A 16,679-nucleotide genomic window follows, 5' to 3' on the forward strand; every position below is an offset into this window, starting at 1 on the left:
CAGCCTCAGCCTCAGCCTCAGTCATCAGTCATCAGCCATCAGTCATCAGCCTCAGCCTCAGCCTCAGCTTCAGCTTCAGCCTCAGTCATCAGTCATCAGCCTCAGTCATCAGTCATCAGCGTCAGCCTCAGCCTCAGCCTCAGCTTCAGCTTCAGCCTCAGCCATCAGTCATCAGCGTCAGTCATCAGTCATCAGCGTCAGCTTCAGCTTCAGCCTCAGCCTCAGTCATCAGTCATCAGCCTCAGCTTCAGCCTCAGCTTCAGCTTCAGCCTCAGCCTCAGTCATCAGCTTCAGCCTCAGCTTCAGCCTCAGCTTCAGCTTCAGCCTCAGCTTCAGCCTCAGTCATCAGTCATCAGCCTCAGCGTCAGCCTCAGTCATCAGTCATCAGCCTCAGTCATCAGCCTCAGTCATCAGTCATCAGCTTCAGCCTCAGCCTCAGCTTCAGCCTCAGCTTCAGCTTCAGCCTCAGCCTCAGTCATCAGCCTCAGCGTCAGCCTCAGTCATCAGTCATCAGCCTCAGCTTCAGCCTCAGCTTCAGCCTCAGCCTCAGCCTCAGTCATCAGTCATCAGCCTCAGCTTCAGCCTCAGCTTCAGCCTCAGCCTCAGCGTCAGCCTCAGCTTCAGCCTCAGCTTCAGCTTCAGCCTCAGCGTCAGCGTCAGCGTCAACGTCAGCCTCAGCCTCAGCTTCAGCCTCAGTCATCAGTCATCAGCCTCAGCGTCAGCCTCAGCTTCAGCCTCAGCTTCAGCCTCAGCCTCAGCGTCAGCGTCAGCCTCAGCCTCAGCTTCAGCCTCAGTCATCAGTCATCAGCCTCAGCGTCAGCCTCAGCTTCAGCCTCAGCTTCAGCCTCAGTCATCAGCCTCAGCGTCAGCCTCAGCTTCAGCCTCAGCTTCAGCCTCAGCGTCAGCGTCACTCCAGCAGGACCGGAGCAGGACTCACCGGGGGCGGCCAGGTTCTGGAGCTGGGCCGGAACCAGCGCGTGGGCCTCGGAGGCCAGGCTGAGGCGGCCTCCCTTGGCCACGCGGTCGCACAGCAGAGCGATGTGCTTCTTGAGGCGCGCGGTGTCGGGGGGCAGGCCCAGCACGGCGCCCCCCTGGGCCAGAGCGGTGGCCTGGTCCTTGGGGCTCCGCGACAGACAGGTCCGCAGCAGATGGGACACGGCGGCGTCGCAGCTCTCCTCCCAGCCCTGAGTGAGGAGGAGGAGGGAGGGTTGAATGAGCACCTAATGACCTTCCTGACATTTACAAAAGAGCAACGCAATAATAAAACCTAGAAATGAAGGGGAGGAACCGGCGCTCACAGGCGGGAGGGATGTGAGGCGCGTCTCTTATCGCTCGTATTTTCTGCCGTCTGTGGCTCAGAAACCTGGTCCGAACCTCTCTGACCTGAAACACCCGCCTCGTGGGCGACGGGTGCGTTGGGGTTTTGGGGGTTGAGGGCGTGTTGACAGGTTCCTTGCCCACACTCGCCCCCCCCCCCGCCTGCCGCTACGCTGATAGGCCCCTAATGAGCCATAATGACAGGTAATCAGGCCTATAATGATGATGACAGAGACACAGAGCGAGACAGGGGAGATGGAGAGAGAGGGAGTGGAGAAGGTCAGGAGGATGAGATGATGACAGAGGGGGAGGCAGATATGAGGACAGAGCAGGACCAATGAGATGAGAGGAAGGACAGAAGACGTGGAGAGAGAAAATGAGAGAGGCCAGTGGAGGAGGATGAGGAGGAGGAGGAAGAGTGACCTATTCCCACAACAATGCTTCACCACGTTATCAGCCATTACTGCAGGTTTCTATGGAAACGCGCAGGGGTAAATGTCTTCACATCCATGCTTCATGAGGAGAGGGACGGGCAGGAAGGAGCAGAGCTTTGGACCCGGGCCTGCGAGTCGGGCCGACAACACGAAAGCTCTGCATCAGCTCAGCATCAGAAACATTAGGTCCGACTGCAGACAAACCAGCTACGACTGGCAGCGATGGGCCAAGACAGCGCACGGCCTTGGACGTCTCCCTGAGACGGGCTGAGGTTCCGTCCTGGAAAAGTCATTTCAGCAGCAACAGGAATTACGGCTCCGTGAGAACAATGTGGAGTTCATTTCTGGGGCAAATATCATCTCCACATCCCGTCGGTGGAAAACGCATCTGGAACTAGTGCTGATCACATATGAACAAGCAGAAGGTGCTGAATCTGTGTAAAGAGGTCACGCGTTCATGTCATGTGATGATGAGCCTTTCTTCCCCAGCGCGGTGTCGTATTGACCCGTGCAGCAGGTTGCAGTTCATGAAGGGGTTCTCTTCAGTCTCTGACGCCGTATGTTTCATATGAAAATCACTATAATGATGTGGCCCAGAAAAATACTGGAACAAGTCCAGAGAAACATGTGATTCAGCTGAGAGGGTTTCAAACATGTTTTTATGGTATTCTACTGTTTTAAACCAGTTTCTATGGAGTTTTTAGCCGAGACCATATGAAGCAACCTTCATACAACGAGGTGAAGCAGAGTCAGAAGCTGAGTGACAGCTGGAGAAGAGACAAAAGAGGGAGGAAGGGACGAAGAAGAAACGCGTTGGGGGGGACACCAGTCTCCCTCCCCCTCACCCGCCTCCCCTCCCCTCAGTCCTCCACTCTGGCCTGTTGTTGTCCATGACATTCCTCAGATTCATTCCACTGAGGAAGAAACGACTCTCACTCACCTGTGTGGTCACACAAAAGGCCAAATGTCAAGCTGGGGCGTGTGATGATGCATGTCCACTCTGACACCTCAAGTGCTCATGCTTTTAGTGAAAGCTGGCTTCACGCTGGAGCGACAGAACTACGAGATACTTCTGAGTTCAGCAGTAAAAGGAGCTGCGACTCCGTCCAGGCTTCAGCCTGAAAATAGACCCTCACTCCACCTGTTTGCCCTGATGTTGTGGACGTGACCCTGATTAATGATAATTCACCTAATGCCAATAATCCACTTTAGAACAACACCCACTTTGATCCACAGCCCCCCGTGGCGCTTCAAGCTATTTCTGTCCACAATCAGTGGCCTCACGTTTGTGGGAGCGTGAGGCCGCAAATAGACCGAGTGGTAACGAGGGGTTCAGGGTCTGATCAGAGGCTCGGTCTGACTGTAGCTACGGAGCAGCTCTAAAGCCAGGCCGGGCCCCGGGTCCGCGCCCAGTCCGACCTGGTGTGCGTACCAGCTGTGGCGTGTCCTGCAGCAGCGGCAGCAGCGTGGCCTCCAGGATGGCGCTCTGGTCGGGGGTCAGGCCCTGCCACAGCGTCAGCAGCAGCACCAGCAGGTGGGTCGCGCTCCGCAGCCGCACGAAGGCCTCCTCCAGCTGCAGCCGGTTCTCCTCCGCTGCCTCTGCCAGGGTCATGACCTGCAGGAGAGAGGAGCCGTCAGTGCTTGGAAGGGCCCAGGAGCGCCAGCTAGACGGTCTCTGTGGGACTCCAGGCCTGAACAGAGCACATCCTGGATTCTGTCCAACGACTCAGATCCCTTATGTTCACACCCAGGTTGTTCTGACAGAATGTCTTTCCTTGTGTTGTTTGGATGCAGTGTGAGACGCGATGAGGATCAGCGACATGACGACATTGCTCTAGTTTTTACAGTGAGCACCCAAACGCATCTGAGTGCAATGACTTTGTTGTCAGCAGATTAAGTGAAGCAGGAGGCTAAAGGTCAGTGTGAACAAACTGCAGCATATAGACATGAGCACCAGTTCTGATGCCTGGATGCCTTGAATGCTGTAAAGCAGCACTTTCCTAGATTTTCTTAAGTACAAGGCGCAGAACAGTGAGTGAATGCTTGAATGACAAGCTGTGGTGGCACCAGGTGAACTTTGACCTCCAGCCGGAGGTCATGGACTCCATCATTCCAACAACAGAGGAGTGAGATGAGCAGAGGAGCACAAATAAGTGATGACAGAGCAAGATGCACGGGGAGGAGGACAAGAAAGGACAAGCCAGACGCGAGAAGGAGGGAAAGGAGAGACGGGAGGGAAGGGAGGCCGAGCAAGAGCGAGCGAGGGAGCGAGCAAGGGGAGGTGAAAGCAGATCTGGGTCTAATGGACCCGCGTGTTTTTGGATGAATCTCAGGCCTGAGCACCAACGTACGGCAGCAGTTTGTTGACAAATGGATTCAGTGCTCGATATCTGATACTACACAAACAGAGATGTGAGTCTGAAGTCAAGTGAGTGAGTGCATGTCAGATTTAAGCCAGGCCGCCCTCAGACTACAGCTACAGGCTGCGCTCACGCACATACCGTCGTCTCAGACGCTTCCTCTGAATCACGGATCATGAGTTGATGATGACAACTCATGCCTTTTAGACACTGATTGGAAATATGCACATGAAAACTGGAACATAGATCCTTTCACCTTCACGTTCCCACACACTGAGCCTGCTATGCAGCAACCGGCTCCAATGAGGCAATGACGTCTCTGCTTCGCTGACTGGAGATTATTTAGAAAATACCTGGTTTTATGCCGGTTGTAACATTTTGTTTTGTCATATAAATCGTAAAGACAAAAATGGTTGGGGACCGCTTCTCCTCTCCACTGTGTCAGGTTTCTATGTGAATCTGTACATTACATCTGTTCTAACACAGTAAAACAAACACATAAACTGAATTAAGGATCTTTGTAGCTGTAGCAGAGTCAAGGTGTAAACTTGCTGCTCCTGAAAACAAAGACAGGCAGAATCCTTTACTTTCATGCACGCACGCACGCACGCACGCACGCACGCACGCACGCACGCACGCACGCACGCACGCACGCACGCACGCACGCACGCACGCACGCCAGTCTGTGAAAGTGTGTGTGCACTGATAAAAGGGTGCAGTGAAGGGCTCCATTGTTGGCAGCAGCTCGGCTCCACACACTCTCTGATTGATGCCAGCTGAGAGAACACAAAGACACATTTAGATTGGATGGACACACACACACACACACACACACACACACACACACACACACACACACACACACACACACACACACACTGGTATTAGAACATGTGAATACGTTTGCACACTCAGACTCGCACAGAGACTAGGTATTAGCTGAACTGGTGGTGACCTTAAACAACCTGCAGGAGACACTGATGGGGCCACGACCTCGTGACACGTCTGCAATAAAATATGGGCTTTATTCTACCTACATAAAGGGACATTCATCAGCATCTTACTCTCTGGTGTACATCTCAACAACAAAGTGTGACAGTGTTCCTGCCACCCAGTAATTCACACATCAGCTCTGAAAGAGGCTTAAAAATGTGTGGAATGAAAAGGAAAACGCGATTAAATGTTCCTCTTTTGTCTCTCCAAACAACAGCTTTATGTGGTTACAAACCTCACACAGACAAACAAACAGCCGTGTTTGTATATTCACGCAGAAATTCATAGACGTGCACATGGACCAGGAGGACACGGAGCACACGAGCCTTATCTATGGAAAATGCATGACAGAGCACACACACACACACGCACGCACGCACGCACGCACGCACGCACGCACGCACGCACGCACGCACGCACGCACGCACGCACGCACGCACGCACGCACGCACGCACGCACGCACGCACGCACACACACACACACACACACACACACACACACACACACACACACACACACACACACACACACACACACACACACACACACACACAAACCTGCGGCTGTGGTTAAAATGAAGTCATTTCTCTGAGGCCACAGCGACATGTGGAGGAACCAGAGAAGAGAACCCTACAGGCTGAACGGCTCCAAATTAGCCAAGTGTTTATTATGAGCCTTCAGGTTCGGCAGAAATAGTCTGAATGATCGAACGATGCTGAATGTGATCACACACCCGATCCCGGTTCTGGATGGTCCTGGTGGCTTATTCCAGGACGACAGTCGCTTCCAGCCCAGATGTGCTACTGCCTGCTCGTTTCCCAACAGCCCTTGAGCTAATCACTGCTGATTGGCCTGTAAGCTCCGTCAGTCAAAGGCTGAACGAGGCCACGGTGGAGCTGAATGAAGCTGTTTGGGCGTGAGGTCGTTTTACCTAAAGTCACTAGAAAACAGATGAGATACAGGCCACTAATGTTCTTAAATGAGGAAACCTCTCTGACACTGCACCCTTCCTAAAACATGGACACAGACACAAGTGACGGAAGTGAAAATCACAAGTGGATCAAAGTGGCAGCAAAAAGGAAAAAAGATTAGTAGAGACACAAACCCCACAGTCTGTGTAAGTGAAGACAGATGAGACGTTTCCTGAGTCAGCCACAGCAAGAAGCGTGGATGGACGCCAAGCCTCACGTGCACTCACATACATGCACGCACGCACGCACGCACGGTAGTGTAAAAGAGAACAAGGCGACTGTGAGGAGGATGAGTAAGATGAGAGGGATGAGGAAGATGAGGTGGATGAAGGGCATGAGGAGGATGAAGAAGACGAGGAGGATGAGGAAGATGAAGAGGATGAGGTCGGAGAAGCTTTCACTGAGGCGCAGGAGAAGGAGTCAAACACTAAATGTGTGTCGGGACTCAGCGTTTCTCGGGCTGGAATCACAGAGTCCATTTCCTGACTGACAGGAAGATCCAGTTACACAAAGTAATAAATGTGTCACAGGCTCAGGAGCACGTTCCCTCAGTCACACTGTGGAACCAAACACCTGCAGACAGAGAAGAAGGCGCTGCCTTCATCAGAGCGTGATCTGAGGGTGAGAGCGCTGTTTGTTTCTCTTCCAGATGAAGAGACGTAAACAACGGCAGACGACGGAGACAGAGCAATCAGCTGACGTTCAAAGCAAACACAGACACACAATACTGATAGCGCTATCTGTCTGCTGCTGATCAGCTGATACTGACAGAGAGGACAGGCAGTAACGCAAAGTGAGGGATTGAGTCCCAAGAAGGTCGTTAAGGCTCAAAAAGGACAAAGACGCTGAGACGGAGGACGGTGGAGGGTGAAACAGGTGAAACAGGTGAAGCTGCATTTAGCCTGAAGCTAAAACCACAGCTACAGTAACAAGAATGTTGGAGAGCTCGGAGATGAAATCATGTCTCTTTCATGGGAAGCAGGTTGGGAGAAAACAAGATAAAGGCACAAATTCCATGAAAGACCTTCAGCTCGATAATTCTGAGGCGATAAATGGCTAAAATGTTAGAAAACGGGGCTTTTGGGAAGAAGTGAAAGCTGACAGAGCCGTCAGAGGCTTTAACAGTCGTAAACGTGGCGGCGTGATTTATGAGGCGAGAGAGGAACAGAGCTTCAGTCTCACTGACGTCAGAGACCCACTGTCCTCCATCACTGGACTCCCCTCCTTCAGGTCTCCATCCATACGTCTGTCTGAAGCACAGGCAGCACGAACAAGCCAGCGGCCAAAGAGCAGCAACACACACACGCACACACACACACGCACACACACGCACACACACACGCACACACACGCACAAAAACACACACACGCCAACACACACACGCACGCAGGCGCACACACACACACACACACACGCACACACGCCAACACACACGCGCACGCACGCACGCACACACACGCACAAAAACACACACACACACGCACACACACACACACACACGCCAACACACACACGCACAAAAACACACACACACACACGCACACACACACGCACACACACGCACGCACGCGCACACACACGCACGCACACGCACACACACACACACACACGCGCACGCACACACACGCACACACACGCACAAAAACACACACACACACACACACACGCCAACACACACACGCACACACGCACACACACGCACAAAAACACACACACGCCAACACACACACGCACGCAGGCGCACACACACACACACACACACACACACGCACACACGCCAACACACACGCGCACGCACGCACACACACGCACACACACGCACAAAAACACACACACACACGCACACACACACACACGCCAACACACACACGCACACACACGCACAAAACACACACACACGCACACACACGCACACACACGCACGCACGCGCACACACACGCACGCACGCACGCACACACACACGCCAACACACACATGCACACACACGCACAAAAACACACACACGCACACACACGCACACACACGCACGCGCACACACACGCACGCACGCACGCACACACACACACACACACGCACACACGCCAACACACACGCGCACACACACGCGCACGCACACACACACACACACACACACACACGCACGCGCACAAACACACACACGCACACACACACACACGCACACACACACACATCAACACTGGAGCTGGAGTGTGCTGGTGGTCCTCAGGACGGAGGCCCCAGAGAGTGCAGGGGACTAAATTACAGAGGGTGTCCCACCACAGTGACACCCAGCCTGGGATTTACACCCAGGCAGAGCCCCAGCTCCGACCTCCACAGCCTCTGTGTGACCTAAGACAACACACTGGCTCCGCGGCTGCGTCCGGGCCCACCCAGCAGCGGGCTAATGAGGGGCTTCGCTCAGTCCAGCTGCGTGGAGGAGCAGTGAGGGGTTCTGGGCGGGTCGGGCTGAGCCCACAGAATGTCTCACTCCCAGAAGCGTCCAGCTCTGTGTGAAAGCGATCGCAGGTAACGGGCAGCACGAGTCTCACGTTTCACCAGGACAACACTCGCACAAGGGTTTTTCAGGCGGTCAGCGGGATTTTTATGTTTAGAGCTATTTAACTTTTAAAGGTCATGCGCTCCAGTCCAGTCACATCCAAAACTACGTCAACAACTTCTGGTCCTCAGTCTACAGTCTACAGTATGTGAGCTGTCCTAATCTGCTGTAATTCTCTAATCAAAGTGGGCTGAACAGCTGGTAACATCTGGACAGAGGAGGTCAGACCAGGTGAAGGAGGAGGACGTCGCTCACAACCACACGCACGCACGCACGCACGCACGCACACACCTCGTAAAGTGTCGATGCAGCTGTTCAGAAGTGAGGTGCAGGTCAAAGGTCAAAGAGATCAGCGCTCATGCTCCCTGAAGCAAGGCGTCCAAATCAGTTCAGGCTGCGTCAGGTTGATGCAAACACTCTCACACAACCTCCCAGAGAATGTGAGGTGAGACTGTATTAATAGCACATGATGTGATGCTGCTTTAGCAGAGCAGCTGCTGAGAGCTGTTAGTGTGTGTGTGTGTGTGTGTGTGTGTTTGCTCCTCCCCAGCTGCAACACACATTATCCTCTACACCTTGAATAAAGCTATAAATACATGAGAGAAAAGAACTCCTCACCTTTAAACCTGTTTATTTTCTTCCCTGGTTAATGTTTCATATTCAGAGTGGGAGCTGAGCAGAAGCTGGTTTTCTGCTCTAAGCAGCATCTGGCTCCAACCTCCAGCCTGATGAGAGTCGTTCCTTCTCCCTGGTGGGTGCTTGAACGTGCGGTCATTACATTTATTACTGCTGCAGCCCGTTTCTTTTGTCCTGGCTGAGCCACTGCACGGCCTTGTTATATTTCTGCTGTGTCTTTGCTGGAACCACGTCTGCTGCTCATGTTCTCGTCTCCCTGCAGCCGGTCGAGGGACGACCACCGCCCGCCTGCTTCTTCCTGGTGCTGCTCGTGGGCTTTGCTGCTGGTCTGTGAGGTTTTACGCCACTGGTAACGTGTCTTCAGACATTTGTTTGATGTTTACATTTAGTAATAAATGCAGCATATTAGTATCTAAGAATGTAAACAGCTAAACAACCTTTCAGCATGGTCCTTCTGGTTGTTCAGCTTCTCACCTGTGTTGGACTGTTTGCTTCACTTCCAGCCAATATAACACAGACACACACAACATAGATAAGCCATGAGCTGCCTGATCATAAAAATATCTTCAGGTTATTTTTAGACCTTTCTCTTTATATGTGCTGTATGTTGCCAATGTGTATGTGGTCTGTGGTGCGTGAGCATGTGTGTGTCTGTGTGTGTGTGTGTGTAGGGGCAGTGTTTAGTCTGAAGCCATATTTAGTCTCTCTGGTCGTGAGGAGAAGCCTATAATCACACAGAACCTTTTTCTCTACTCATTACACACACACACACACACACACACACACACACACACACACACACACACACACACACACACACACACACACACACAGTCTGTCATTAACAGTTCACACTAACCTCCCAGGCTGTACACACACACGCACGCACACACACACACACACACACACACACACACACACACACACACACACACACACACACACACACACACACACACACACACACACAGTCTGTCATTAACAGTTCACACTAACCTCCCAGGCTGTACACACACACGCACGCACACACACACACACACACACACACACACACACACACACACACACACACACACACACACACACACACACACACACACACACACACACACACACACAGATCTAAACTAGTTTGTGCTTTGTTTCACCTGTTTCCCACTTTCTCTCCTCCCCTGCATCTCTGTTATGCAAATCATTTTTCCTTGAATTACAATAACTTCTGTTTCATGATGATCTGTTGGTTTTTGTTACACTCGTTTCTTTGGGTATCAGAGGCTAAAGCAACAGTCACACACTGCTTCTGCTTTGTTAGTTGACTAGTTACTTTTAAGTCTACTTCTAAGTCTATGTGACTATAAACACGCACAGCTGAGTTAAATCCCACTTCACATGATGGAAATGCAGCAGCCAGACGTGATGCTCTCCTTAATATGATTCTTAGCAAGGATTGAGCTGAAAAGTCCAACAACACATGGATTTGGTGGTTTGGTAACAGAAGATGTCTTCATTCATGTCAAGACAGACACGCAGCTACTCACTAGGAAACATGTGTTTACACGCACGCACGCACACGCACACGCGCACACGCACACACACACACACACACACACACACACACACACACACACACACACACACACACACACACACACACACACACACACACACACACACACACACACACACACGCGTTCATGAGACCGGGTCTGAGGTTAAAGGCAGCTCATCCGAACTAGCCCCATGTTCTCGGTCACACCGGGCAGACGTTTTCCTCTGTATGTGAAAAGCTTTATGTCACCAAACAACTGATGCTGCAGATCTGGAAACCTTTCCTCCTCCTACACTTCTACACTTCACAGGATCTGCTCATTACAGCAGAAACATAAACACACACAAATGTTTTCCAGTCCGTGCCTCCAATCCATTAGATACAGCTCTCAATGCACATGTGCCGTCTCCACTGTTCCAGTTTATTAGAGGCTGAGGATGGCTTCCATTCACACAGACCACACGACACCCGTGCTGCAGTCACACAGGGATCATTGTTCCAGCAGGAACGTGTGCAGAGTTTAAAGTGACACCATCACATCTATAGTTGGGTGCAACGTTTACAGGACGCTGTGATGTTTACGTCCCAGCGGAAGAACACACCAACTGGGACTTTGCTGTTCTTTCTTCCTTAGTTCCACCTTCGCTGCTGTAGACCAGAGAACATTCATAACACTCATAACGTCACTGAGAGCCAAGGAGTTTACAGCCTGTGGTCGCCACGGCCGACAGCATCAAACACCACACGTTGTCTTACGAGCTGTGGAGCTGATTTCATTTACTCTACGCCCAAACAAAAGGTTGCTCGGCCACAGCACAATGTAAACAGCACCCTGACGCGACCGCATCGCGTCCGACACGGTCCAAACGTCTGCCATAGGAGCAACCGTGGCACGGGGTCCTCACCAGTACCAGTGCTCGTACCGGCCGGCACCGGTCGTACCGGGCGGCATCACCTCGTACCGGGCGGAACCGCTCGTACCGGGCGGCACCGGTCGTACCGGGCGGCATCACCTCGTACCGGGCGGCATCACCTCGTACCGGGCGGCACCGGCCGTACCGGGCGGCATCACCTCGTACCGGGCGGCACCGGCTCGTACCGGGCGGCATCACCTCGTACCGGGCGGCACCGGTCGTACCGGGCGGCATCACCTCGTACCGGGCGGGCGAACACCACACGTTGTCTTACGAGCTGTGGAGCTGATTTCATTTACTCTACGCCCAAACAAAAGGTTGCTCGGCCACAGCACAATGTAAACAGCACCCTGACGCGACCGCATCGCGTCCGACACGGTCCAAACGTCTGCCATAGGAGCAACCGTGGCACAGGGTCCTCACCAGTACCAGTGCTCGTACCGGCCGGCACCGGTCGTACCGGGCGGCATCACCTCGTACCGGGCGGCATCACCTCGTACCGGGCGGCATCACCTCGTACCGGGCGGCACCGGCCGTACCGGGCGGCATCACCTCGTACCGGGCGGGCATCACCTCGTACCGGGCGGCACCGGCCGTACCGGGCGGCATCACCTCGTACCGGGCGGCACCGGCTCGTACCGGGCGGCATCACCTCGTACCGGGCGGCACCGGCTCGTACCGGGCGGCATCACCTCGTACCGGGCGGCACCGGCTCGTACCGGGCGGCACCGGTCGTACCGGGCGGCATCACCTCGTACCGGGCGGGCGTACACCACACGTTGTCTTACGAGCTGTGGAGCTGATTTCATTTACTCTACGCCCAAACAAAAGGTTGCTCGGCCACAGCACAATGTAAACAGCACCCTGACGTGACCGCATCGCGTCCGACACGGTCCAAACGTCTGCCATAGGAGCAACCGTGGCACGGGGTCCTCACCAGTACCAGTGCTCGTACCGGCCGGCACCGGTCGTACCGGGCGGCATCACCTCGTACCGGGCGGCACCGGCTCGTACCGGGCGGCACCGGTCGTACCGGGCGGCACCGGTCGTACCGGGCGGCATCACCTCGTACCGGGCGGCACCGGCTCGTACCGGGCGGCATCACCTCGTACCGGGCGGCACCGGCTCGTACCGGGCGGCACCGGTCGTACCGGGCGGCATCACCTCGTACCGGGCGGCATCACCTCGTACCGGGCGGCATCACCTCGTACCGGGCGGCACCGGCTCGTACCGGGCGGCACCGGCCGTACCGGGCGGCATCACCTCGTACCGGGCGGCATCACCTCGTACCGGGCGGAACCGCTCGTACCGGCCGGCACCGGCTGGCGGACATATTTCCCAGCTCGGGGTCCTCGTCTCAGGAACGCCGGACAATGAGACGCTTAATTAAAGCTGCGGGGAAAAAGCTTGAGTGGATAATCTCAGATTCTCTAATCTTCTCCCTGTGCGACAGCTCTCCCACATGGACGACTTATTAAACCTCTGCATGGAGCCCAGCAACAGGACACAGTGAGAAATGATGTGCTAAGTACGGTGGGAAACATTTTCATAACAGATTCAAAGGTCAAACTTTGATGAACGTTTCAGTTTAATCAGTGTTTTCCTTCTTTCATTTATTCCGTGTTTATTTCTCAGGCCTTTGATTGTTTCCTTCTGCTCTGGGTTTGTTCAGTCTTAACCCTTGTGCTTCTTCAGTTTAAGTCTGGACGTAATAAATTCAGCTTCGAGCTCTGTGGCATCATGAAGACATCGCATCACTCTGTCATTTGCAGAACAGACAGAAGACACATAAAAGGAGATCAATGAAAAAATGAAAGCGACAATAAAAGTCAGATCTGCTTTGATTCTTTGAGCTGTGGCTTCAGAGGCAGGAAGGGCTCCATCTGCCTCGTCCCCCAGCTGTTGATGCTACGACGGCTAATGCTAACGTGCGTCTGTATCTGCAGCCTGCTCAGTCTGTCTTTCCTGTGACACAACTGGACTGATGTACATCTGTCCCTCACCTTCTGCAACGGTCTGCTTTGTGTTACTCCTTCTGCATCATTAACGAGGCTAAACAGAGATGCTCTGGGTTTATATCCTGCTTCCATGTCTTGTTCCGTGGCTTTGGCTTCTTGAGTTTCTGTTTTTGCATTTGTCTTTCCATTTCCTAATCTCTTAGTATTTCCATCTGTATCTCTTGTACTTCAGTTAGTTCTCTCGTTTTCCACTCCCTCATTCCATCTGTGCATATTTCCATGTCTTTACGTTTGGTGCAGTATATGCGAGTCTGATTTCCATCCCAGACCACATCCATGTGTTAATAATAAGGTCCCCTCCCGCTTCACCACATCTATGAGGAAATCCTCTGGCAGGTCATCCATGTCTGCTGATAAGGACCAGTACCGATTCTTCATGGCTCTGTCTAAATTATTCCTGACCCGACCCGAACTGCTGTGTTATCCTGTCCTCAGCAGCTGTGGCATTTAATGAGCCTGAACCTGATAAAACTGTAAAATGAAAGTCACCCTGACCAAGACTGAATGATTTAAGAGAAATTCAAGCCAGACTGAGAAGCACAGCTCCATCGAGGAAGATGAGCCTGATCAGAACAGATGAGAGCTTTTCATGAACTACTGGAGCAGAATGGAGGGATTAGATGTACAGGAAAATAAAGTTAGAAAAGAAAAACGGTGAAAAGTCTAATTTCAGGAAGGAACGGTTTGAAGAAAGTAACTGCTTAATTGTGTTTTATTGAAAATCTGATAAAATGGTTAAATATAAATATGTACATGTAGGACTCACGTGTAGAAGCTATTTCACTGAGCTTCTGGTGTGAGACACTCACGTCTTTTTGGTTAACTCTGACAAGTACAAAAGATCAATTACACAATTTCTCATATCTGAAACAAAACAATGAGCTGAAAGCTGCTAGAAAGGCTTGAGACTATGGATCGAACCCAGGAACTGCACCATGACGCAATGAAAGCAAACAGAAGCAAATTGGATGTGGAATATTAAAGGAAAATACATTTTTATTGGCTGAAGTGCCTTCAGGCAAACACCTGTGTGTGTGTGGAGGTGTGCGTGTGCTTTGCTGTGGGTCCTGGTGGTAAGATTTAAAGACAAACCCCACACCCAGGAGACAGATCGCCACCATCACACACACAGAACACTTAGTGTAAGTCAGCGCAATGAAAGACAGCCTCTCATTGATAAGACAGGCGGTCACATAAACAGACTGTCTGAGCAAAAACAAACCAGACCACCGGCCCCTGGACTTCCCGAGAGAGAGAGAGAGAGAGAGAGAGAGAGAGAGAGAGAGAGAGAGAGAGTAAACAGCAGGAGAGGAACCTCCGAACACACAGAGCATGCACACGCACGCGTACAAACACGAGCACAAACAAACACACACACACACACACACACACACACACACACACACACACACACACACACACACACACACAGCCAACACAATGGCTGGACTACCTTGTGCCTACAGACACGTGGGTTATTAAGTGGTGGGGTCGCATTCTGCTCGTCTTTTGGACGAGAGCAGAAAGCGGCACTTCCTGCTCTAACACACGGCCTGTGTGCTGGTGGTGTGGTGCAGCGCTCCACAGTGGAATCTGTGTTTAGCTCCATTTGGGGCCAGATAAATCAAGCAGCTGTCGACCAGAAGCCTCCATTAGGGGCCCTGCTTGGACCCTGCACGGCCTGTCAGTCACCCCGTCAGTCAGCGAGCCGGCCCCTTCCAGCGTTTGAACTCGTAATTACAGGGAGGCTCGGTCCGACCCGGCTCCCGGTCCCCCCACCGCCGCCCAGACTAGCGCTCGCTAGCCCAGCGCTAATGCTAATACTAACAAACGACGGACGTTTCACCTCCTGAGGAAACGGTGCCGGGAGAAATATTTATGGAAACTCAAAAGCCTCACTCCCCTATTCTGCCCCTTTGGCCTCTTCTCATCCATTTCTACTAACTCCTTGTAGAGCTTTTAATTTTTATGTCTTGATTGACAGTTCAGAGGGGTTTAGCAATCAACCCCTGTCTGACACAGATTACTCAAGCACCAGTTAGAGGGAAGAGTAAAACACAGGGGCTACAGGCATGATGACAAGGGAGGGAGGTGAAAGAGCTCACGTATAACCTGCACCAGCGTCCAACTGGGAACGTCTGTGCGTAACTGGTTGGGCCTCTCCACTTTGACACGTAACAAACAATCATTCATGGCTCTTACTCTGAAAGTCATCAATCATATTAGGCTGGTCAACTGGTTCAAACACCGGGTGTATTTTGGAATGCAGCCACTGTGGTCAGCAGATGAAAAAGTTTCTGCGCTCACACGTATGCACATATATATTCAGATGTGGCTCACTAGCTCTTAGGAATTCATGAATAAAATATAGACCCATAAAGGCAGCAGGAACAATGGAAATATTATCTGCTGCTGCATAACTGCACGGCCGACCGCAGAGGATTCTCGCTGGGACCTCGTTCTTCTTATCTCTGACGGCTCATCGGCGATGGCCGTTCGCTGCATCTGGAGACAGCGTCGCTAACGAGAGGGAAATCCCCCCATCACCCAAGACCGATGCCGAAACCCTGAAGCCAGCAGACATTCCTCCTGGCCCAAGTGAAAGAGGTGCCCAGTTCACCAGCACATTCTTTGGCCATTTGAACAACGGGGCGATTGCTTTCACTGAGCCTTGAACTCCACGAGGTAAACATCCAGGTTTCTACTTTCTAAACAGACATCGGGCACCACCCGGTCCACGGTGAGCGTCGTCCGAGCTGCTGGAGCCGCAGAAGAAACAGGTCCACAGCACTGGGACATTTGTCACTGAACTAAAGGTGTTCAATGCAACTAATGAAAAACGAATGAAGCTAAAAGAATTCACTCTGTCAAAGAAAGGCACATTTGATATCATTCTACTAAATGAAGATGTGATGCTTTGTACGGAG

General features: G+C 52.3%; 1 protein-coding gene across 1 annotated transcript in view; it reads right to left on the reverse strand.

The window, feature by feature from the left end:
* Positions 1-16,679, reverse strand: part of bbs9 (Bardet-Biedl syndrome 9) — an 82,338-nt gene that overhangs the window by 34,344 nt on the left and 31,315 nt on the right. The window contains 2 exon segments of the mRNA XM_055503345.1: positions 938-1,184; positions 3,184-3,366. Coding sequence (XP_055359320.1) covers positions 938-1,184; positions 3,184-3,366 — 430 coding nt within the window.

The sequence above is a fragment of the Betta splendens genome, chromosome 16 (assembly GCF_900634795.4).
Source record: "Betta splendens chromosome 16, fBetSpl5.4, whole genome shotgun sequence".
Taxonomy (NCBI): Eukaryota; Metazoa; Chordata; class Actinopteri; order Anabantiformes; family Osphronemidae; genus Betta; species Betta splendens.